The sequence below is a fragment of the Strix aluco genome, chromosome 5 (assembly GCF_031877795.1).
Source record: "Strix aluco isolate bStrAlu1 chromosome 5, bStrAlu1.hap1, whole genome shotgun sequence".
Taxonomy (NCBI): domain Eukaryota; kingdom Metazoa; phylum Chordata; class Aves; order Strigiformes; family Strigidae; genus Strix; species Strix aluco.
Genome location: NC_133935.1, coordinates 75,441,390 through 75,465,959, shown reverse-complemented (window position 1 = coordinate 75,465,959; position 24,570 = coordinate 75,441,390). Strand labels below are relative to the sequence as shown.

Sequence of the window (24,570 nt, the reverse complement as noted above, 5' to 3'; positions counted from 1 at the left end):
TGTGGTAGCAATATGGCTCCTAAATAACTAGGATTTAGGAATTCTATTGGATTTCTAAAGGCCCTCAAAATAGGCTGGTATAGCTTTCCTCAATTTGACAGTAGCAGCCGAAAGGAGAACAAGGCTCTGTAAACACCTGATTTTAGACTGATAAAAAAATGTAGGATCCTATCAATCAAATGAAAAATTTTAAAATTTTAGTCACAAATTGAAATCATACATTTCTCCATTACAAACATTTCAGCTTTGATGCATTTTTAACAAAACCAAAGTGGTGTCAGTATCTTACACCCAAGTTGCAGTCTGTGGCGGATCTTTCACCTCACTGCTGAGGAACTACCATGATCTGAAAAGGAGAGATACACAGTTTTGCCACATAACTAGAAGTGCCATGGCAGGTTCTGGGATGTTCATTTAGAATATGGGAAAGGTAGATTCAAACCCCTTTTCTCAAGAAAGTGCCCAGACCGTTGTGCTATCCAGGAATCTGAAGGAATTGTTGTAGCAGGTTAGACAAGTAGGTTTTTTTATCAAGCCTCCCTCCTGTACTATCAATATAAGCTTGTGGTCTCTATAAAAGCTAGTAACATTCCAGAGATCATGAACTTACGGAGTATGTGTGTGACTAATGTTTGTTTAATGTTTAATCTGTATTATGAGTAATTTCAAATAGGGTTTAGGGACATAAATTGTTCAGATTGGACGAATTAAACAAGAACTGGTGTAAAAACCCTTTACTCATGCAATTTATTTGGCTCCTGACTGAGCTATGAATGCATGAATATGTGCCCGTGTAGCCTTGCTTTGGGGCACAAGGAAAATGACATAGATCATTAAAATTGCATAGGCACCACGTGAGAATGGCAAAGGTGGCTGTAGAATAAAAATGAGGAAGTACATGGCAAATGTCACCTAGAGCTGAAGTATTCCATTTGGTGTGATTAGTCCTCTGAAGTACATGATTAACTCTTAAAGCTGATACAAGGCACAGTAAAAAGAAAAGCAGGAACCGAAAATCAGGAATATAGAAAAGAATACCCCAAACTGATGGGCCCATGGGAGCTTCTTCCCTAGCTCTCTGCCTTGCTTTGGATTTAGAATTCAGGACATTATTCAGAAGACCAGAACTTGCTTTGGGTTTTCTGGACAATCAATCCAACAACTCGGATCCTGGGCATCAAAGCAGGGGAGGGTCTCTCAAGTTCCCTTACCTTCACTTAGAAAGTTTCAGTAAGAATTACTCAGAATCAGGTAACAGTGAATTTTAACTGTGATGTGTCATATAAATCATGAATATTCCAGGTAACCATTCTAAGCAGTGCTAGGCAAAATAGGAGGAAGAAACTGCTGTTCATCCTCCTTAGTTTGTGACTCTATCCTGAAAAATATTTGGAACTTAAACTATATGTGCATTTCAACATGCTTTGAGATTTAAATCATTTTCATGAATACATTTGTTCATGAACCTATACAGTTTTAGGAATAAGGGGACTGAGTGACAGCAAAGCTATTGCTATGATAAACCTCAAACTGGGAAAGGGGCTGTTTTTCCCCTTTTCCACCTGCTGTGGTAAAACCATAGTCTGGTTTTGAAAAGCAGTTTTAGAACATTCAGATGTTAAGAAATAGATGTTAGAGGACTGTTATAACACACAACTAAGTGATTTTTTTTCCTCAAAAAAGAAAATCCATGTGCAACAAGGAATGAAATTAAATTGCATAAGTGATCAGCACACATGCATTTCATAATTTTGCTTACATACACTAGTTCTGAGTCAGGAATACTCACTGAAACATGCTACTCTTGCAAGCACTACCTACTTTGCTCTGCTATTAATCACTCGTGATGCAAACACTCCCACCCATTTCTGAGAACAGTGTAGGCAGTCTGATAACTCACAGGCTTCAAGCTGCCCTTATAAAGTTTGTTCCACTTCTGCACACTTCCTCATACTGCTAGTTTCTCTCTGAAGATGAAGCTGCTCGTTTACTTAGTCTTGCTGAAGACAGCTCTCCTCACTTTAACAAATGTCTTTGCAGTTATTCTAGAAGATGAAGAGGATGCTAAAGAAGGAAAACTTACTGACACTTGTCCTATAAAGCTCAAAACTAATCGGAAATGTGATGGAGGAGAAGATTGTCCCTATCAGATAAATCTGCCTCCGATGACCATCCAGTTACCCAAAGAATTCAGACTGCTTGAGAAGACTCTCAAAGAAGTACAGACCCTTAAAGAAGCAGTAAACAAGCTGAAGAAATGCTGCCAGCTGCAGGCAGATGACAACCAAGAGAGAGACAGTAGTAATGAATTCCAGCTACCTAATGCAGAAACTCCAGCAGAAACCAGCAAAATCCAAGATAACAGAGTAAAGGACCTGCAAAGCAAAGTTAACAGAATGGCAACCAGCTTAAAAAATGCAAAGAGCCAGATTCAGACACTGCAGGGTCGTTTAGAGAAGATGAGCCTCATAAATATGAACAATGTAGAACATTATGTTGACAGCAAAGTTGCTAATTTGACATTTGTTGTGAACAGCCTTGATAACAAATGTTCTTCTAAATGTCCAGCAATGCAACCACGACCTGGTATGTAACCTGTTAATTCTTACTGCCTGTATAAGCTTTCTGTGTGTTTTACAAATATTAGGCAAACAATTTAAAATATATTTTAACTAAATAGCTGTGCTATTAACTTCACAAGTAAAGTATTTGCTCTTTTAGTGTTTATTTATACTGCTGTAAAATATTTCAGCTGCCACTAGAGGGTTACTGAGAACTGCAGGTGTTCAGTTCCTCCTAGAACTGGGACTTTATTATGGGATTTAAAACATGAATTTTCAAATTACCTTTTTTTTTTTTTTGCATTTCAGTTAGGAAACATGAAAAATTAACTTACTATTTTACACCCTACTACCCTTCATTAAGGATATTAAATATCAGTGAACTATGTATGTTTTCTCCTTGGATGACAAGGGGTAAATTTTCTCTAGGTGTGCCTTTATGGTTTTTTTTCAATGCGAAACTGCAATTATTCTGAAATAGTCTGCAAGTCATTATTAAACATCAAGAGAATCTAGTAAACTTTTAAACAGATGGATAATAAAAGAATATTTCTACCATCACAGTGAATATCTGAAAGGCTTAGATAAAAAAGCTTAACAGTACTTCTTGAGGGTAATGTATGCACCATCATTTTAATACTAAACCCTTAACATGGATCTAATATCTAAGCAATATAAAATAGAAAACAGGTGTTATCACTGACACTTTTTTCTATTACTTTTTAATTGTCCTAATTAAAATTAAGAAATAGAACTAATAATTTCTTTGTAATGTTGACTCATTAAGAGAAGACTGAAGGTTTTTTTAAAGTCATAAAGTTTTTATATCACATATAAGAATCTTTGAAAACAAGAAATAGTCACTAGATGGTCTGTGTATTCTACCACTTAGATATCATACATATGAAGACAGGGTTCTCTATAGAGATAAAGCAGAGAAAAATCAGGCTGCATTACAGTTTTTAAGCCTCTGTTGCTTAGCATTCAAGTTTAAAATAAAACTGTTCTTCTGTCTACCCATATTAAAAATTGAAGAATCTGCAGATGGTACAGTGTATGTACAGCTGAAATTCTTGAAAGTGTGAAAACAGCAAATGAATAATAATAAAGGTAGTGCTTTTACTATATCAACAATCTGCTTAAATCAGATATATATCAGTATAAATCAGTTACTTTAATTCAGATATAAAACATTCACAAAAAGAATGATAATGGAAATGAATCAAATCCAAGTACAGTACTTCATAACAGACTAATTTTAGAGATTTCTCACACTGAAATGTTGGGTATTGTTCATAGTATATGATCATGTAGATATTCCTTATATTTTACAGTAACTGATGCTAGAAGTGTTTGTAGCAGCAATATGTACATTATGAAAACTAGTAAGGATAACAGTTACAACTTTTCCCTATACAAAAGCTATTCCTGCTTCCACTGAAAGTAACAGCAAAACTTTACTTAAATAGGAGTTGAATTGGATTATAAAAGCATTTTAGCTGAAATGTATATTCTCTGTCAATATCTGCTCTGAAACTTAGTCCACCAAACATCTTACACAAAGTTCAGTGAAATAAATGAGACTGTTGTGGATTCAGATTAAGCTTTCATAGATGTCTAGTTTTCTGTACAGGCAAACAGGGAGTCCTGAGTCTTATCCTCTACTGCAGCCTGAGAACACTCCTCTCTTTCAAGAAATAGTTTAATTGTTTAATTTTTTTATAGGAAAAACATGCAATTTAAGCCTGCAAATGAACAGGCACATAAATTGAAATCTGCAATAAGAATGAACATTATGATTTTGACTGTTAACTCAGAAATTCTGAGAGTTCTTTGTATCACTTACTTAAGAACATGGAATTATGATACCATTTGGTTGAACACAGTGTCATTACTGGATGACATTGTGGATCAAAAATGGATTTCCACTCTGCAGGAAAAACCTGGGGGTATTTTTCTTCTGAATAGAATACATCATCTATCGGTGCAAAAAAGCTATGTTAATGGTAGATGCTAAAACTTTTTCTTACTGTAAAGCCAGCAGTGCCACATAAACAGGAAAACACCATCACTTTTCTAGCTTCATCTTTCTAGGAATGGTATTACTACAACAGATGAGACAATTTTATTACTTTTTTTTCCCTGTTTCCTAAAGTACAGTCAACATTAAGACATGAAATATTTCTAATGATGTTATGTTCTGTATCAAATGATGTCAACTGAACAACAGCCAGGTTAATGTCATTCCCATATGGAGAAAGATTTTTCTCTGACGTACTGCCAGATGAAAATTTAAATTATAGACAGGGTGTGATGGTATACCCTTAAATACAAAAAGCAGCAAGTGTGAAAAAACAAAGCATTAGAAATCTTGACTGAAGAAATCAGGCTGAATTTACAGGAGGTAATGAAAGGATAAAGAGAAGGGTAGAGATAAGGAGAAGAGGGAAAGCAAACAATCAAAATGCTCCCATAATAGGCAGTTTTGATACAAAAAGTCATTTAAATGGGTTTTTTCAGGCAACTATCTGATGCAGGGATTCTAGATGGCATCAATTATAGAATAAACCTGATGGAAGAAAACTGTTTCTCTCTAGTACTGAAATTGCTGTGATTATTTCCTATGTAGAAGTCTATCCAATCCAAGTTCTGTATGCCACATCAGTCTGGGTGAAAAATGTGCTTGTTTTGAAATTGAAATTATGTTTATTCTAACACTGTCTGCTCTTCCACCAGTTATACAAATAATGCAGAGAGACTGTGCTGATCATTACACAGCAGGCAGAAGGAGTAACGGAATCTACAGGATTAGCCCTGACCCCAGAAATGATAGCTTTGAAGTTTACTGTGACATGCGAACACATGGAGGCGGCTGGACAGTGCTGCAACGGCGTCAGGATGGTAGCACTAACTTTAACAGAACCTGGAATGACTACAAAAGTGGCTTTGGAAACCTCAGCAGGGAGTTTTGGCTGGGGAATGACAAAATTCACCTTCTGACAAAGAGCCAGGAAATGCAACTAAGAATTGAACTTGAAGATTTTAATGGTATCAGGGAGTACGCGAAATATGAACACTTCTATGTGGCCAACGAATATCTAAAGTACCGTCTAAGTGTTCACGGCTATAGTGGCACAGCAGGAGATGCCCTTCACTACAGCAAGCATTACAACCATGATCAAAAGTTCTTTACAACTCCAGACAAGGACAATGATAGGTATCCATCAGGAAACTGTGGAGCATACTACAGCTCTGGCTGGTGGTTTGATGCATGCTTGTCTGCCAACCTCAATGGCAAGTACTACCACAAGAAATACAAAGGTGTTCGCAACGGCATTTTCTGGGGTACATGGCATGGTATTTCTGATGATATTCCCAGTGGATATAGGCAAGCTTTTAAATCAGTAAAAATCATGATCAGACCCAAAAGTTTTGTGCAGTAATTCTACACCTTTCTCTTAACTAGTCTGCATTGGATTGCACTCAAAATCTTACTTACTCAGTATTATACTCAGAATTCAAGTATTCAGTTATGTTTGGCATAAAATAGTTCTAGACAAAACAACATACTTCCACATAAATTTTTAGAGATGGTTTGACCCATATAATATATTAAAACCAGCATAAATGTTTCTGAATAGTTATAGCTAAAACTTAGCAGAGGTTGAGTCTTGGTACTGTTATGTAAATATTCTAAACATTGCTTTTGGTGCTTTTACTGACTGTGATGTACCAGATTTTAGAATTTAAAACCTTTAAATGGTCTTCCACAAATTGTGTCTGAATGAGCACCTTCATTTTAACCTGAAAATAACACAGAGGTATAACTGATAATCTGTCAACACTTAGAAGGAAAATTAGTCTCTCTGAAACAGCCTGACTTTGTATATCATTTGTCCTTCACAACTTCAAAAGGTATACCAAGGCAATATCAATATAAATTAGGAAAAGTACTACAAGTTATTATTTTTAAAGGTCTAGGAAGAGAGGGCCTTGTGGTTTGCCCAAAGACACAAAAAAAGCCTGGAAGAAAACTTATAAAATGAAGATGATTCCTCAAATCTTATATTCCCTTTGCAAAGATTATTCAAAGAAGTCGGTGAAGGAATTTAATAAAAGCAAGTGGAAATAATGTAGACAGCATGTAATGAAAGACAGTATTTCTTGCTCATTTTGGTTCTTCTATTCAAGCTCAAGGTCCTATTTGTTGTTGATGGGAGAAAGGAGCCGCCATGTAGCTTATTGCACATTTATATAGCCAAGTAGACAGGTAGGAAGGAGACACATCAAGAAGAATCCCTGTCTTTGTATTAATGCCTCTAAATACATACAAAAAGAGTTTCCTGTGCCATTCTGCTTTCTCCTGAATCTTTTAGGTAAGCCACATGTTACAAGATGATTCTTGTAGAGACTCAAGCTCTTATTTAAGTACTTCTCACTCTAGGTACCATTACACCTTAAAATTTTAAGGAAGATTATATATACTTATTTTGCAAGATACACAAAGATTGTGTTCTCCCCATTTTCTAAGTACCCCTTTTGTAGCCACAGAAACATGAACTGGCAACGATGAACAGAAAAGAGTATGTGAAATACTTTTTTCTTCTAAAAAATAACAAATGAAACAATCAAATTTTCAAATACTTCAAGAAGTGCAAATTAGAGCTACTACTATTAAAGCTCATGTTGTAGATAGCAAGCAGAAATTTGACTATACGTATCTATTGCCTCCCCTAGAAAGGACATGTCTCTATAATCACAGTGACTAACATTCTGAGCGGAGATGCAACTTAACCTCAGCAAGAGGCTGTTTTACTATATTGCTTATGCCAATCTTGAGATGCACATAAACTATACTAAGACTGTATTTCTTTACCAGTTAAAGTGTGGTCTTTGCTGGCATAGCCTTTTTGATTAAAAGAGACCTGCCAAAAAAAAAAAAGTATACACCTGACCTAATACTTTACAAATATGACCTTTACTGTTTTTTTTAAGATGATAATGAAAATATTATGGTTACAAGTTATGCAAATGAGCAACAGTGGCAATTGCTAAATTGTAAAATATTAATATATATTTTAAGGAAGTAAATATTTTGAAGGATATTTCAGTATGAAGTGTAATTTGGTTTATTTTATTTCAATTTTAAAGACTAATGGAAAATTTTAATTGCAAGATGTATAATCTTTGAGAACATGTTTTGAAGCTATAGAATATTTATTTTGGAATAAAAAAGGATTGTCTAAACAAAAAAAAAACAACTTACGAGGTATTGGTTAGAAGAGTAAACATCTAATTGCATATGACCATATTTAATCATTTTGCATGAAATGCACAATTTGCTCCTATTCAATTACACGGTAACTAGCTAAGTATGACTTACAGTATCTACAAGCTTCTACCTGAAAATGTCTTTTCCCTGCTAAGTTGTTAGATGAGAAACTGTCCTTTTTTTATCCTGTTTAAAGGAAACTTTGTAAAACACAGAAATTTTATCAGAATAAGCAAATGTGACTAATATCACCTATAAAAGCCTTGTCTGATGTCTTAAAAAAAAAGGGGGGGGGGGGGTAATGTAATGTTGTTACACAAATCTGAGTATTACCTGCTTGGAACTTTTGTAGCTGAATCTCCATTGATGTGTACCAGTTTTACAAAGTGTAACTCCATCTACTTGTTGCAAGCATTATTTTTGGTTTTCCTTGGTAATAAAATTAAGTCACACTGTTAAAGCTGTACTACTGTCATAGATGTTTATGGGGACTACAAAAAAAATTATCATAAATTGTTTTATTGATTTTCTGTAAAAATTGAAGCAATAAGAAAACACAGCTAACTTTAGATGGCCAACGAAGATGACTGTGTGATGTGCCAGGAGAGTTACTGCTAGTAACAAGAGTTCTTAAGAGATTTGTTTTATGACACTTCAGTTGCCAGATGATACCAAAGGATGAAATCTCAGACATCTTTTTGAAACTATTCATATTTTGGAAGAGCAAAAACTAATTGCCCAATCAAGAGTTTACACAACCCATATCTTTAACATGAAAGAGGAGAAGCAAACTCATCTGTTTTTTGTAGTACACACAACCTTTCACGTCACATGCAAGTTTTATCAAAGCATGTGAATAGAAAGAATACCCCAAATTAAAGCATCAATTTTTTATACAAACAAAAGCATTTGGTCTCTGCTTAAGGCTTAAGAATTCAAAAGGTCTTCCAGTTTACAGAAAACATCTATATAACACTGACTATCATATGAAAACACTTGTGGTTTTTATCTCACTAATATTTAAATTGTGAATTTTACTGAAGAAGATTACTAACAGTGGATTTGCTAGCAAAATTCCTATGGGTTATTTCCAAAAAATAAAGGCACAAACCCATCTGTTCAATGTGATCAGCCAAGCAGACTGTAATGTCTTGGCTTTCTATGCATTGCTTAAACAAAAAAAAACAGAAAAAAAAAAAACAGAGAAGAAATGAAAAGGTCTGACAGCAGTGATTTTCTTCCTTTTTTTTAATGCAAATATCTGTTTCCTTAATGGTATTTTTGGGGAAACACTGCGGTCAAACTCAGAGAGTGAACTGCAAACAACAGGTAGTTTGACAATTTGGTGGAAAATAAACGGGCATTTATGTGATTATTTTCAAAGGAAATTAAGATGGTTCTCAATCCATACCTAGAATACCGTGTTTATAACTTAAAGCAAAATAAAATACAAAAAAAAAAAAGGTGCCAAATTTAACTAGCATCTATAACTTACACACGATAGAAAAATCAAAACAGGAAGGATGCGACTTCAAGTCTTCATAGAGAAAAAAGATAAGACCTAAATACTGGCCTACCAAGAAGGAGGTTTGAAATACATTTTTATAAATGTGTTCTGTGTTCTTTTTTTCAGGAGATAAAAGAAAAATAATATGGTATATATGGACCTGAAGACACTGACATAAGTTTCAAAGAAAAATGGCTGAGCAATGCCATCCACAGGCCCTGCTAAATGCAAACATTCCACTTACTAAACTGATCTCTTTCATTCACAGCTTTAATGAAACTTTTATGAAGTTATAATACTTCTGCCAGAAGCAAATTTGGCCATCACCCTCAATGGTAACCAAATCCAGAAAACAATGTGTTAAGATGATGTGTCAAAACCGACCCTCACACATGTCATGAGAACAGGATATGAATCAATATTTTTACGTCCTTGTTCATCAGTTTTTCTGATCTCAGTAAAAAAAGAATCCATTTGGAAAATAATAACTGGAAAATGTATCCCCAATAACCTAATTATGTTCATATAATCAAGACAAACTGTAAGTCTAATTAATATTACACTTCTACTGAAATAGTATGCCAACATTTAGAATTATACAGTAGAAAATAAAAAGTATGCTTTACACACTTACTTTTAAGCAATTACATGGAGTCAATGATTTTTATGGAGAAGTAGGATCCACTTTGAGAAACAAATTCTCACTTCTTTCTTCTGACAGAATATAAAAGCCCCTCTCCTTACCTCTGCAGCTCAAAGTCTAGATGCTAAACACAAAGATAAGGATCCTTTCTCATGCAGATCTTTAAGGCTCTGTTCATTAAGGGGTATTTGGACACTGGTTTTTTGAATAAGGAAACCAGAAATCACCTTTTTAACATTTAAAGTAACCTAATCTGTGTAACAGATGATTCTCCACCACTGGACATTTTTATCGAATGTACATTTGGTGAACTGTAGCTTCCTCACCATGTAGGGTGCTGACATAAATATCATAAGCCAAGGCCAGGCAGACTCACAATTTTAGTACAAGATCACCCTGTTTTGGAGTATCAGATCTCCGATACATACTTTGGATGAGAAAAGGGGAAGAGAGAGAAAGCTTTGGAACATAAGACAGCAATATGTTTGTCTTTTTAAGTCTCGCAAGTCTCAAAAATTGTTGAGAAAAGGTCAAAACACAAGAAGACGCTGCAGCTACAGGTTATTCCTTCTAGTCTTACAGCTTTAGGGAGCTGTGTTTCCTCTGTGTGGCATGAAATCTGCACTTGACTTTATAGCAGCATAGAAGAAACAACACATCACAAATGCTTTCAAACGTGCTTTTCAGAAATGTACAGAAATACCACCTGCTTTGTGATAATATGAACACATGCAACAGCATACTGGCCTTGTTTCCTCACAACGTCACTTCAAGCGGTAAAAAGAATCTCTCAGTTGAAGGAGCATATTACACTGGGTCTGCTCTTTAAAAGCATCTGTAAATTCACCCCACTCTGCTACAGCTTTTTATAGGAGTTACCACCAATTGGAACAAGCAACTTACCTTTTGCAACAACCGATCGTTTTAACGTTTGCTATGCAAACTATTGCTTGCTTGCTGAAAGCTATTGCAAAAAAACCCAGACTCTAGCTTACAGACACATTATCATCCCTAGCTGACTTCCCAAGTGACCGTATCAACAAAGTTAAAAAAGGTTTATTTAATTAGCAGTCAGATTCCTATGGGTGGAGGTGGAGGCAACATCTGTCTTTGCTGTCTGTGCCAACATATTTATACAGCTTTTTTGTTGTGCCAGGAGCCTTTGAAGCATGTAATGTGGAGTGTGCCAGGATCAGCTTAAGTTTGAAATGTTGTTTGCATTCAACAGCTGTGTTAAGATTTTTACATCTTACCCACTGCTTTACATTTTATCCACTGCTATGGTTACCATGCAAAAATATACTGATGATCATACTTTATAAGAGTAGAAAGCACACTACAGTATGTGTAGGTGAACAGAAATTAAATTGGTGGTTATATTAAAAAAAATTATTTTCTATCTTAGTCTACCAAGCTAACTTTTCTAGGAGAAGTTTTAATTTAAAGATGTATTGACTTTTTTTTTTTTTTAAAGAGAAGTTATTTACACCTACCATTTAACCTAAGTTAGGAGAGAATTAAAAAACAGCTTGTTAGCAAAAGAAATTGGAAAAGGCTGTATTTTCTAGAGTGGCATTGTTAGACGTCAGAATGCCACTGAAGAAATATATGAAATACTGATTCTTAGTATTTATATTTGAAAGCTGTAGCCAACCTTTATGCAGCTTTCTCTTCTTTCTTGCAGCACAGATGAGAAAAAAGAGAAAAATGAAAAGTACCTTTCCCTGCTTGAACCACATTCAAACACTGAACGCACGCATCATTCCATGACTTTAAAGCTCTCACAGCAAGCAAATCCACGTGAGTCAACACCAGATCAGCTGAAGCAAAATTTGCTTGAGAAGTCACTGTCACTATACTGTTCATTTTTTGGTAAACATGGAGATTTGCTCTGTTTCCAGTAGAACCAGGATTTCAGTTAACATCTTTATTAGCATTTCAACCACTTTCGATAGTCAGGGGTAAGACATTCATTAATCTCAGAAGGACTCAAAGTTTCAAAATACTCATGAAAAATATTCATGAAAGGTTCTTTCTGCTTCCTGACGGATGGTGGCAACAGGATTCTTGGACACCAGCAAAAAGAAACATAGCGTGATAGTGACGATTGCCATCAAGAAAAAGCAGTGCAAAGTAAAGATTTGGTGCTGGTATCAGATAGGGAGCACAGTCCATTTTATCTTTATAGGATACAGAGTGCAACATTAGACCAATCAGAGAAATCTCACAAAGGAGTTTATTCTTCTGCAGGTATCAATTTAGTACATAAATGGATGACGTTTATTAGCAGAAAGAGATTATTGGGGTACCTTCCAAACAAGGTATCCACTGGCTGAATCTGGTAAATAGTAAAGCACTTTTCATTCACAAGTACACTATTGTAGGGAATGAATAGCTCCATCATAGAGTCCACTACAAAGACATACAAAACAAATGCTGCAGGATCCTTTTTCTAGCAATGTTTTAAAAATAGATGTATACATTTGAGTGAACTAACAACTATCTTTCTAACTGAAGAACCAATACCAACAAAAGGAAGAGAAAGAAAAAACAGAGCATAGAAAAGCTCAGAGACATCAATCCTGAGTAAAGCCTAATAAGAACTGCTAATAAAATACTAACTGAAAAAGACCTCAAACTGGGAGAAGTTACCCTCCCACCATTTGATGTCTCCTTTTTTTTTCCAGAAAAAGAAGAGCTTGTGCCTAATTTATAAATAAATAGAATTAACTGAACAGCATTCAAAGATACTAGGCTCCATGACTGATTCTCCTTCTACCTGAAAGAACCTGAAGAATACTAGTTTTTGGATAGTCTCTTGAATCAAAAACACGAACCAGTAGGCTTTGTGAGCAATTAATCAACTTTATTAAATAGTCAAAATTTTGCAAAGATAAAGTGGATGGAAAACTGTTTCTGGAGCGTAGCTGTCAATGATTCACTATCAAATTGGAAAGATGTATAGAGTAGGGGTCTTTTTTGTGTCTGGGATTAATTGTGATATGGGTAACAAAACAAAAATTAAGCAACAGGAAAGGATTTGAAGTCTATAATAGATTACAAACTAAACATTAACAGCATCATTATGACAACTGATGTTTTATTTGTATATGTTCCCATTAAAACAGGAAAGCCTGGATCAGGTGGAGGAAAGGAAAGAACAAGTTGAGTGTCCATAGGAAAAAAATGTTACTATACAGAGCAGGGATGGGCAAAAATTATGGGGACAAAAATTATGAAACTGGGCAGGAGGCCATTTGTTAATTGGTCTTTTTTGTTTCCATTCTGTTTAATCTTGTCATTTTGAGCACTGAATCCAATTTCATGTCATGTTCTGTTGGTTTTTATATTCAAATGGAAATTTCAATATGTCCTGTGCGGCTTTAGCAGTAATAGTAGTGTTGTAACAAGGATAATATAAGGATAAAGGGAGAGGTAAAATGTATTCTATTACTACCTGTTGCAAAAAAAATCATAAATTTGCATGCAAAGGATGAGTATAAATTCAGACCATTTTGCTGAAGCTAGCTGCTAGTCAAATATTCATTTTGTAAAATTAATAGCTCTTGAAATTTAGACATTGTACATGTCATTAAATACATTTTTGCTGCCTTTTAAGAATCAAAGTACATATACACGGTCTATAATGCACTACATTTAAAATGAAAATAGCATAATTTATTGCATATTAATGTAACATTTATCCAAGTAATATATTTATTTCATCATACAGGTACTAGACTATGTAGTTTTCCATGGAAGTTATTAACATGATGCAGATTGATTTATTTCTAATGGCATGCAGTACAAGAAAACAGGATACGAAAAAAGATTCACAAGTCAAGAAATTAAATTAGAAATGTTAGAGTAAAGGTCTTTATTTCAAGGACATAACAACAAAGGCTAAAAAAGTGGAAAGTTCATTTTGTGAATGTCAGTCCTCTAACCAACAGCAGTGGAAGTACCGAGTTAGATTGATGTCAACTTGGTAATAAATAAAAACACGTGGTGAAAAGAAGCAAGTCATGATGGACTGAGTGGCTTTTGTTCAAACCTCTGTCCAGTTTTTAATATTTTTACCTAACCCACAAAGCTAAACAATGTTCCTATGTGTTATTAAAAATGAAAGAGAAATAGTGTGCATGTGTGACTTCTTGCTATTTGTATCTTTGGCTATCTGCTGTTTACATGAGAAAAGAGACTGGCCTGACTGGAAGGTTTACCGCTAGAAAGGATATGTCTGTTCTCAAATAAATCTAATAATATCAAAAGATGTCCCTTCTGATAAGTATTTGCTGCTATGCAGGCATAAATGACTAGCCAGTAAACCAGAGATAATATGATACAGTTCCACTTCTGTGGAAAACTTCTGAAAGCTATTCCAAGAAGGTGAAGCCAGTGTCAATGCAACAACCTCTGTGGTGACCAAAGTCATATATTTATCTCTGAATTATGTATAAAGTTCAACAAAGGAAAACAAACACGTCAGTGGAAGAGAAGAAATGTGAATAAGTGATGAAAAGCCAAATCAGCCTGTAAAGCACAAGTACGAACTGTTAAAAATTATGGTAAGAATAAATGAGTCATAGTTCCCTTTTAAAAATTGACAAAATGACCGAAAGACCTCATTTATGAAATCTTATGCAAATTGCTTACTTCAGTTTTCCACTGCACTTTTTTTTTTTCCTGAGTTGGGCACAAATTCTAATACTAAGGTTACCCTGTATTTCCCATTAATGGTTTACAATGTTATCAGAGTTAAACAAGTTGGCCTTAAATTTGACATGCGGAATAAACTCATTGGAAAGATTCTTTGAGAAAAAAAAAATAAGCCAAATGATCTGATCATTTCCTAGAATAAGTCCAGAAAAACAAGTTTTCACCATGATTAAAAATAAGAAAAACAAAGCAGAAATGTAAAATATGTTTTAGAATGTTATACCATTTAGTTTTATTTTATTTGGGTAAAGGGTGGGGGGTAAAGATACTGTACTAGACATATGCCTCTTGTTGACATACCAAAAATTCTACCACAACTGAAAATCTATAGAAAACGTACAGGAGCAGCTGAAAATAAAGTACTCCCCGAAGTGCAGTTTCCATAGTTTCAGTAGACAGAAGGATTTCTGTTAGGTGAGAGGTCAAGTCTCTTTGAGAGTTGAGCTGTCCTGGACTTTTGCAGCTGGCTTGAACTGAGAAGAAAGGGTTTTTGTGCTACAATACTGGAAGCTCTGGACTCACCATATACTGGCACTGGACTGAAAGGGAAAATCTCCCTGCTGAATGTACAAGAGATTAGAGAGAGATTGGCTGTGCAGCTTCATGCTATGTTCAGTATGATCTAATAGCAAGATAGGAAAGGGGCAGTACTATTTTTCTCTTCACTACAAATTCTTGCCCCTTCCTTTCTACTGACATTAGGTCCAAGGCAGAGACAGAGAGCTGGGCTGACAAACCAATCTGATAGATCCAAGCTGGAAAGAGCCCAAGGTAAAGCAACTTAAGAACTTTAAGAAAAATGTGAAGTATGAACAAAGCCTGCTTATAATATGAGAGATGTACATTTTTTTTATAAACAGGGCAGAAATGGATTGCTCCCCATTGTCACTGTGGGTAAGGCAAGAAGAAAGCTACATTATTCACTCCAAAGGAAATTTAAACTGGGATTTAGGAAAAGCTTCTTTTTTTAAAACTATAGCAATGATGGTGTTGGAAAAGGATACTGAAAGAGCTATCTCCATCACTTAAAGTTTTAAAGAACAAATGAGACAAATATCTGCAGAGAATCTACTTCAGTGTAAATTTTGCATTAGATGATCTCTTAATGTCTCTTCTGGCATTACATTTTTAAGAATTCCATTTGATATGTATTTGATATCTTAAATTCTAAAATACTTCTAGTATTCGAAAAGTTTCCTTAACGCAAAAAATTCTGCAAAAGAAACTGAGTTCCAAAAGGTTTCTTCTATCATCATCAGTTATTAGTGCCTCAGGAGCCATTTACCTTGGATTTTTCCTGCAACAATTAAGCCTTTCTAAAAATCACGATGCAGCTATCTCTATAATTAGAATACTACAGGAACAAGACCTCTCTACTACCCTTAAGGTCATGATCATTGAAAACAATAACATGGTTATCTCTTAAGCACACTATCCCCAACAAGAATACGCCCCATGTATGTTTCTGCTTCACGGAATGTTCTTACCACTTAGAAAAAAAATCAGAGAAGAAATAGGGAAGCTACAGATAGCTTATGGTAATAACCTTCAATTACTAACAACAAAATATACATTTCAGATTAATTGATTTGGATACAATATGCACTGTTATAGTCAGAGAAAGCTGGGGTACGTGGTACCTCATCTAAACACTGAAATGCAGGACTTGCTGTCACATCAGTGGATCCCTCATCTCGGTGATAAACTGTTGGAGCTAGAGCATGATTAGGTTGCTCCTTCTCGATTTCCAATTCTGTGTCACTGGAACTGGAACTTTCTTCACCAGCCTGACTCATCGTTTGAAGTTCTAGGAAGTAACAAAAATACCAAAATACAGTTAATTAGATCCAGGGATATATATGACTGTGCAAGATAAATATGTAGATCTCCTGAGATCTCCTCATGTCAGAGCTCCTATGTAGTACTAACATTTCAGTTATGTACCAGGTTACATTTTTAGTATCTGTGACCTCTGCTAAAATAATACAACCCTAAAAAATATCCAAGTGAACTAATTCAAGAGTAATAATAAAACTCACAGAATACAAGCTGTATTTTGATTCCTGTACAGTGTGGAAATCCCTTTTTTCTTCCCCAAAAGACGGAGCTTTAAAAGAAACTAAAATCCAAATTTTATAATCATAGCTTGGTGTAAGCTTTATTCTAAAGAAAGCTCTTTTTCAAATTAGGTAACACAGTTTTTTTAATAAATACACAGAGAGAGAAATAAAAGAAAGATGGAACAAGTAGGGTTGTTGGAAAAGATAACTTTCCTACAATTATATTTGAGAAAATCCCACTTTCATAGCTCTCATTTAGGAACAGAAATCTAAGATTCTTGCATTAGGAACAGCTAGATCAATTTATTAATTACTTCTTAGCAAGATGAGACCTAATGTCATCAAGTTACTATAACTTCATGTAACTTCACTTTGTGTTTACCATCTCAGTCCAGCACTTAAGAATTACGTTCCCAAGCTTCAATCACCAGAATTGTCTGAGGTGTGTGAAAATGCCGAGATGAAAGAGGGAAACGGGAGGTTGAATACAAGGGGATACAATGCTCCTGGTACCCTGATAAGACAGCAATATCCATCAGCTTGCTACTTGTCGTTATATCAAATGCCAATTAACAGCTGCCAAAAATATCTTCTGGCACAACAGTATCTTGAGAGTTTTGTATATTCAAAGAGTTTTGAAATATTGATCTTTTGCATGAAGGCAGCATGAAGCAAGACACAAACATTTCAGGAGAAAGATATAAGAGAGATAGGATGACTAAAGAGAGGCAATAAGCATCTTACAGAGGGAAGAGAGGGGAAGAAGGACTTTTGAAGCACCCAGAAATCTTGCCATGACAGAGAGATAGGGGAGCCATGGAGTATTTGCAGAGCGAAGCACAGTGGAAGGTGGAGACGGAGCATACATGGAGGAATTCAAGAATTCCTTCACAAGTTCACTGAAGCTGGCTGTAGATGAAATGAATGGACAAATCAGTACCACAGTATATCAGTTCAAAATTTTGGGAGAAAGACTGCCAACCTCTTCAAGTGTTCACCTGACACCAGCAGGCCTTTCTAGATTAATTATCATGCAAAATAACTATTATGCAGAGAACATTGTAATCTGCTATAGGACAAAACCATAAAACCCCTATCAGCTTCCAGAGATGCAGAACCCACCTCAAATGAGTCAGCCTTGACATCATTCAGCCTTCCACATAACATATTGGAGACCTTTCTCTTTTAAAAGAGAGCTTTTTAAATTAAGGGCAATTAATAAATTAAGGGCAATCAAAATTAAAACAGTAATAAAATCTAAAAGAAATTTTGAGAATATTGCAATACTATATACCAGATTCTCCAATGAACCAACCAGAGCAATTTTGCATTCCAAAGCCAGAAAGCTGACAGTTAAGAAAAAGTAACATTTCTTTTTATAATTGTGGTGGGAAAATGGATATAAAAATGTTGTGTTGTGTGTATGCACCTTTTGAAAAATCACTTATCTATAAGGGTGGTGAAACTTAAACTGGCAAGTTTATGACTTTCTTCAGTGCTGCTTGGAATTCCTTCAGGAACATTTTGACTTTTAGAGAGATTTCAGCGGCTGTATTTGCTTATGGAAAAAAAAGCAATTTCATGATCCCTCCTGGAGGAGTCAAAACATTGTGAAACAACTGTAAACATCATAGAGGCCAAGAAATAAACTCTGAAATACTGTACATAAACAAGTATACACATTTATAAATAGACAGCCATTTTTCATCTCTAAAGAACCACTGAATATTTTAGCATATGCATTTCATGTTTATGGCTGCTGCTTTATTTCTTCCTCTAAACATACAGGAAGAATTTAGACAGAGGGAAAAGCACAGTGGCAGAAACTCTAAGCAGAACAATGCCAAAACCTGAGAGCTTTATGGGTGTAGGCATTTTTGTTGATACTAGTATGTGAACCATACAGTTGATGTCAGTCAAAAAATACACTTCCTCACAGTATGGTTGTACAAGAGAGTCCTCTTCAAGACTCCAATTTGCTGAGCAGGGAGAGAACAAAAAGTATCTTCTGAATCTGAAAAGTTTATAATATTATGTTAAGACACAACTATAGACAGCTGAGACAGAGGGCAACAATTACATAGCCTTAGCTAGTGTGATAAGCAATACTCTCCACTCTTTTTAAGAGGGATGGGGACAGACTGTAACAAAAGATAAGTCTGACTACGGGACATTAAAATAAGTTCAGCATCCTTCAATTACCTACTACACAATTAAATTTAAAATTCAGTTTATACAAAATTGGCTGTATAAAGTTCAACAAGCAAAGTGGAAAAATTGTATTTTTGCAGTATCTGATAAATAAACAGTCCAATTCAAACAGAAATGAAAGGTGGCATGATTTCTAAATTTACAGAATAGTTCAAGAAACACGGATGTTTTCAAACTGTAGAACTGCAAATAATATCACAGCCTTACTCCAACACACAGAATTGCAGAAAAACGGAATTACAAGCCTGTTTTGGAATCCGGGTCAAATTAGGCTGAGAACAGTCTTGTGAAACAGCTTTAGGACAGAAATAATAATAACAGTTTGAACACAGATTCCCAAGACTAATGCCAGCATCTTTACTTCAGTATCACTCTAGCAAACATCAACGTTCATACATATACATAAATCAGTGCAGAATCGAGATAGGATTAGCTGCACTGACCTTCCAGAGTGACAGATGAAAAAAGTAGTAAAATTTAATTTTGAACGTGAAGAGATGTAGCTCCATTTATGAAGATACATCAACTACACTAATTAAGAAGACACAAAAATTATAAAAATCTCTGTTGAGGGAACTACACTTCAAGTGGTCGACTTCATTAACATATACTGATGAACCCCTTTAAACTTTATCATAATCCCTTGCATTTATAAAATCAATCATAGAATCATTTATGTTGGAAAAGACCTTTAAGATCATCAAGTCCAACCATTAATGTAGCACTGCCAAGTCCACCACTAAACCATGTCCCTAAGCACCACATCTACACATCTTTTAAATACCTCCAGGGATGGTGAATCAACCACTTCCCTGGGCAGCCTGTTCCAGTGCTTGACAACCTTTTTGGTGAAGAAATTTTTCCTAATATCCAATCTAAACCTCCCCTGGCACAACTTGAGGCCATTTCCTCTTGTCCTATTGCTTGCTACTTGGGAGAAGAGACCAACACTCACCTCTCTACAACCTCCTTTCAGGTAGTTGCAGAGAGCAGTAAGGTCTCCCCTGGGCACACTGCTGGCTCATATTCAGCCACTGTCGACTAGCACCCCCAGGTCCTTTTCCACCAGACAGCTTTCCAGCCACTCTTCCCCAAGCCTGTAGTGTTGCCTGGGGTTGTTGTGACCCGAGTGCAGGACCCAGCACTGAGCCTTGTTGAACCTCATATGACTGGCCTCAGCCCATCGATCCAGCCTGTTCTCTGGACTTGCTCCAGCAGGTCCACTAGTCACAGTGTGGTGATGCTTTGCTGAACCCATCTCCTCTCCCCTTGAACTCATACAAAACTTTCAGTATCTGCAAAATCCAGGGGAATGGAGATTTTCATCTTACCTCTGCATGACCTGAGTAACCAGTGCTTTTTGTTTGTTTTGAATCTGCCTCCTTGATGCCACCTAGGTTTTTTACTGGATGAGTTACTGAATAATCACCACCTTTCTGTGCCAGTAGGTTTTTTTAACATTGTATCTTCATTTGATAATCCTTTTTCTAGGTTGAAGAAGTCAATCCACCTACTGTCACTGGCATGAAAGCCCTTCTCTGCCTTCCACTGTCCTTGTCATCCTTCTCCAAACTTTTCCAGTTCTACCATATCCTCTTCAAGGAGAAGGGAAGAGATAAGACCTACAGATAATATTAATAACATAGGAGTACCATGGATTTATTCAATTGCACAGTGATCTTCTTTCCATCCTCTAAAATTTTATTTCCTAATGCTTCTTTCCTAAAGTTAAAACTTGCAGTCTTGTAAACAGCAGACCTTCTGTTTTAATCGGGTAGAGCCTGTGCTTCGGCATGAAGGGATGTATCTTTAAATGACAAAGCTATGCCAACATTAAATGATCATTAAAATTAAAATTATATCATGTAAAATAGGGGATTACAGTATGTATGTAATTGAGAATGGATTGTTTGATTAGACCGTACAGCTCCATAGATAACTACTTCAGGGAAATGAGAGCACACCGCATACCTAAACTGCTTAACAATTTCTGTTATAAGTTTCATTGTTTTCCTTTGTTTTCAAGTCTCTGCTATTTGGGACGGAATCTCCCTGAACCACACACAGACTTTATCTGCTGGAGTTCTAATTCAGTATGGCTAAGATAGGGAAAATTTGAATTGTAAGGTTTGCCACTTCCCTCTTCATGTGGTTTCCATGAGGAACTTAAATTTCCTCAGAAAATTTCTGGTAGTGTGACAAACAAAAAATCTCTGAAATCCGAACCATTGTGTGCTTTGGAGACTCTCTCTCTGCCATCCGTGAAAAGAAATGGTTACCATCACTACGCACACACCAAAATACTGAGGGGAAAACAAACAAAACATGCTTTGCCTACCCACTGAAACCTAGACATGCCTTGAAAACTAAGAAGGCTCATGGAAGCAGTTCAGAAACACATCACTGAAAAAATACAAATTACAAAATACAAATAAAGGCACTAAAACAGCGTAATACAAATGTTTCGTAATAGAAACACAGCAGAATTTTTAATAAACTTGATGAAAAATATCCTGACTACAAAATTCTTAAGCCTTATGATATGGAGGAATGTTAATAAGTAGCTAGCCCTGTGTGTGGTGAACCTTGCCCAAACGCTGGATGTTAACTTGAAGTGTTCTTGCACCTGCAGGTAGGAGCCTCAGCATGAGCGTAACACCAGCAAGAACACTCCTGCAGGGTGGCCCCGTTTTCCTGAGTAGTGAGGTCACATTATTTCTTCATTACAATTATAGCAAATGGGTGAACTTAATCCTGCCCAGCCAGACTAAGTTTATACATTGTGGGTATCTGAAGCAGTCTGACCTTATTCTGTGATTAATTCCAAATATAAAAGTTAGAAAAATTTATTCCTTCTATAGCCTCTCCTGTATATCCTTTTTATTTAATTCCTCTTCCCTTGAAATCTCTCTCTCACTTACCTTAGCCTAAAAGTGCCTCTAACAATGTTTTGGCTTTAAAATCTATTCTGTAACACTTACAATGTCTAGTTTTTGTTATCTTTTGCATGAAATACAGAATATTCTTTGACTTTCAACACTATAAGTAAGTATCTGGCAAAATGGTTAATAGGTATTGTAATCCATTAAGGAATCACACGGGCATCTTGAAATTGGAGCTCCAATTAAATCTTCATTTATATATTTGATATAGCTTTCTTTTCCTGCAAGTGACGAGTCAGAATATTAAAGATGTAAATAAATCTGATTTTACTGTTGGACTCTGCTACATGCCATGCCAGCTGATATGGGATTGGCTGGAATTCAGTCAAGATAAAGCACTAAAAACATGAAGTTTCATATGTATGGAGAAAGAAGAACTTCTTCCTAGCAATTACTTTTTATCTCTTTTCTTCAGTATTTTTAGCTATGTAAGTATGCTTAAACTGTATCTAATAAAAAAACCCAACATGAAACAGTGAAATATATACATAGCTGAGGCTAAAGCATCTTTCAATGGTTTCTCGAATAAAGTTCTCAATTATGCAAAACTTGACAATATTAAAGATGATTCATAGCATAGGATGGAGCCCAAACTGATAAACCTCTGCCTACATGAGGAGCATCAAATACCAAGATACTAGGAGGAAAGGGGGGCAGTGGGACAGCGGCACTAACGTTTAAGAGGAGGTAGGAGACGATGATAAGGAACAGCAACACGGACTTCAGGGAGAAAGGGGTGGCAGCCATAAACCCCACCCAACCAAAGACCCGGGTTTTTGAGGAGTCGGTTAATAGAGTTATTTGTTGAATTGGCTGTCATCTAGCGGAATTATAGCACATTGCACCACACTTCTTTCAGGTCTGTAACTGTTTCCCTGACAAATTATAAAACGTTTAAATTTTGTATTTGGTCTCAAGAGTAAGACTTTTGTAGTATTTTTTCCCAAAATCAACTATTTCTGAAGACTTGAAAAAAAACCCCTTCTATCTCCCATCATGTCTGAAGATATTTCTTGATACATTTTTGTCTTTCTAGAATTTTTTTTTTCTATACTAAACTATCATATGGCAGGCTAGCCCTTTTTGTGTTTCATTTAATGATTTTTGAGATTGAATAATGTAAACCAATGAAATAATTTAACTTGAAGGGCTTGACTGATGAATATGAATCTTTAATCAACTTTCCACAGTGAGAATTACAGATGGACCAAAAAGCCAGCACCATCTTCTTTCCTCTTGGACACTCAGTTCTCATTTCAGATTCCTAAATAATCAATGCCAGACAGTGATAAAAATGGAAGTGAGATGAAAAGAGCTTGATGACCAAATAGCATATTGCATGGCTTGCACAGTTATTTTTGGAAAAGAAGAAAAACAACACATGGAGCGTGAAAGGCAGCAAATCAGTAATGTAACAGCCTCAGATTTCATTATTTCTTGTGTTGCAATGTAGCTAAAACAATGCACCTTTCTATGCATGTTTCACTCTCCTTACTGGCAGTAAACTGTATCTCTGACAAGAATGCAGCCTCTGACTTTACATCATCTATGCCCACATCCCCCACCTAATTTTTTTAAATTATTATACAATGATAATGTTGTCTATGAAGCCCATAGAAGTCTTTTAAGTTGAATTCAGTAGTTCCCCACTTGTTTGTAAACTCTGTAATGACAATTGTCTCATGACATAATTGTACAGAACTCAGGAAAATGTTTATTTGCCTGGCTTTAGAACTGCTAGGCTGTATGTTAACTGCTAAAAAGCAGTCACAGTAAATAAGATGTTAACCAAGCTCTCTCAACAGAGCCCAATTCCGGAGCTCCGCAATACCACTTTTGAAAAAACTGTTTTTCCAGCACATCTGCCAAACTGCTTCTTCATCCTCTGACTGAGGACATTTCACAGAATCACAGGTTGGAAAAGACCTTGAAGATCATCCAGTCCAACCGTTAACCTAGCACTGACAGTTCCCAACTACACCCTATCCCTCAGCGCTATGTCAACCCGACTCTTAAACACCTCCAGGGATGGGGACTCCACCACCTCCCTGGGCAGCCCATTCCAATGCCTAACAACCCGTTCTGTAAAGAAATGCTTCCTAAAATCTAGTCTAAACCTTCCCTGGCACAACTTGAGGCCATTCCCTCTTGTTCTATTGCTTGTTACTTGGTTAAAGAGACTCATCCCCAGCTCTCTGCAACCTCCTTTCAGGTAGTTGTAGAGGGCGATGAGGTCTCCCCTCAGCCTCCTCTTCTCCAGACTAAACAACCCCAGTTCCCTCAGCCACTCCTCGTAGGACATGTGCTCCAGACCCTGCACCAGCTTCGTTGCCCTTCTCTGGACACGCTCGAGTAATTCAATGTCCTTTTTGTAGTGAGGGGCCCAAAACTGAACACACTCATCGAGGTGCGGCCTCACCAGTGCCGAGTGCAGGGGTAAGATCACTTCCCTGTCCCTGCTGGCCACACTATTTCTGATGCAAGCCAGGATGCCGTTGGCCTTCTTGGACACCTGGGCACACTGCTGGCTCATGTTCAGCCGGCTGTCAATCAACACCCCCAGGTCCCTCTCTGACTGGCAGCTCTCCAGCCACTCCTCCCCAAGCCTGTAGTGCTGCTGGGGGTTGTTGTGGCCAAAGTGCAGCACCCGGCATT

General features: G+C 36.3%; 2 protein-coding genes across 2 annotated transcripts in view; one reads left to right on the top strand and one right to left on the bottom strand.

Annotated features, from left to right (window-relative positions):
* Window positions 1-24,570, bottom strand: part of CCDC146 (coiled-coil domain containing 146) — a 79,081-nt gene that overhangs the window by 53,874 nt on the left and 637 nt on the right. Inside the window, exon 2 of the mRNA XM_074827858.1 lies at window positions 16,343-16,509. Coding sequence (XP_074683959.1) covers window positions 16,343-16,498 — 156 coding nt within the window. The 5' untranslated portion in view covers window positions 16,499-16,509. The remainder of the gene's footprint in view (window positions 1-16,342; window positions 16,510-24,570) is intronic.
* Window positions 1,847-8,297, top strand: FGL2 (fibrinogen like 2). Its single transcript, XM_074827868.1, is given in 3 exon segments — window positions 1,847-1,924; window positions 1,926-2,586; window positions 5,298-8,297. Coding segments are annotated over 3 exon segments (1,446 nt in total). The 3' UTR covers window positions 6,005-8,297.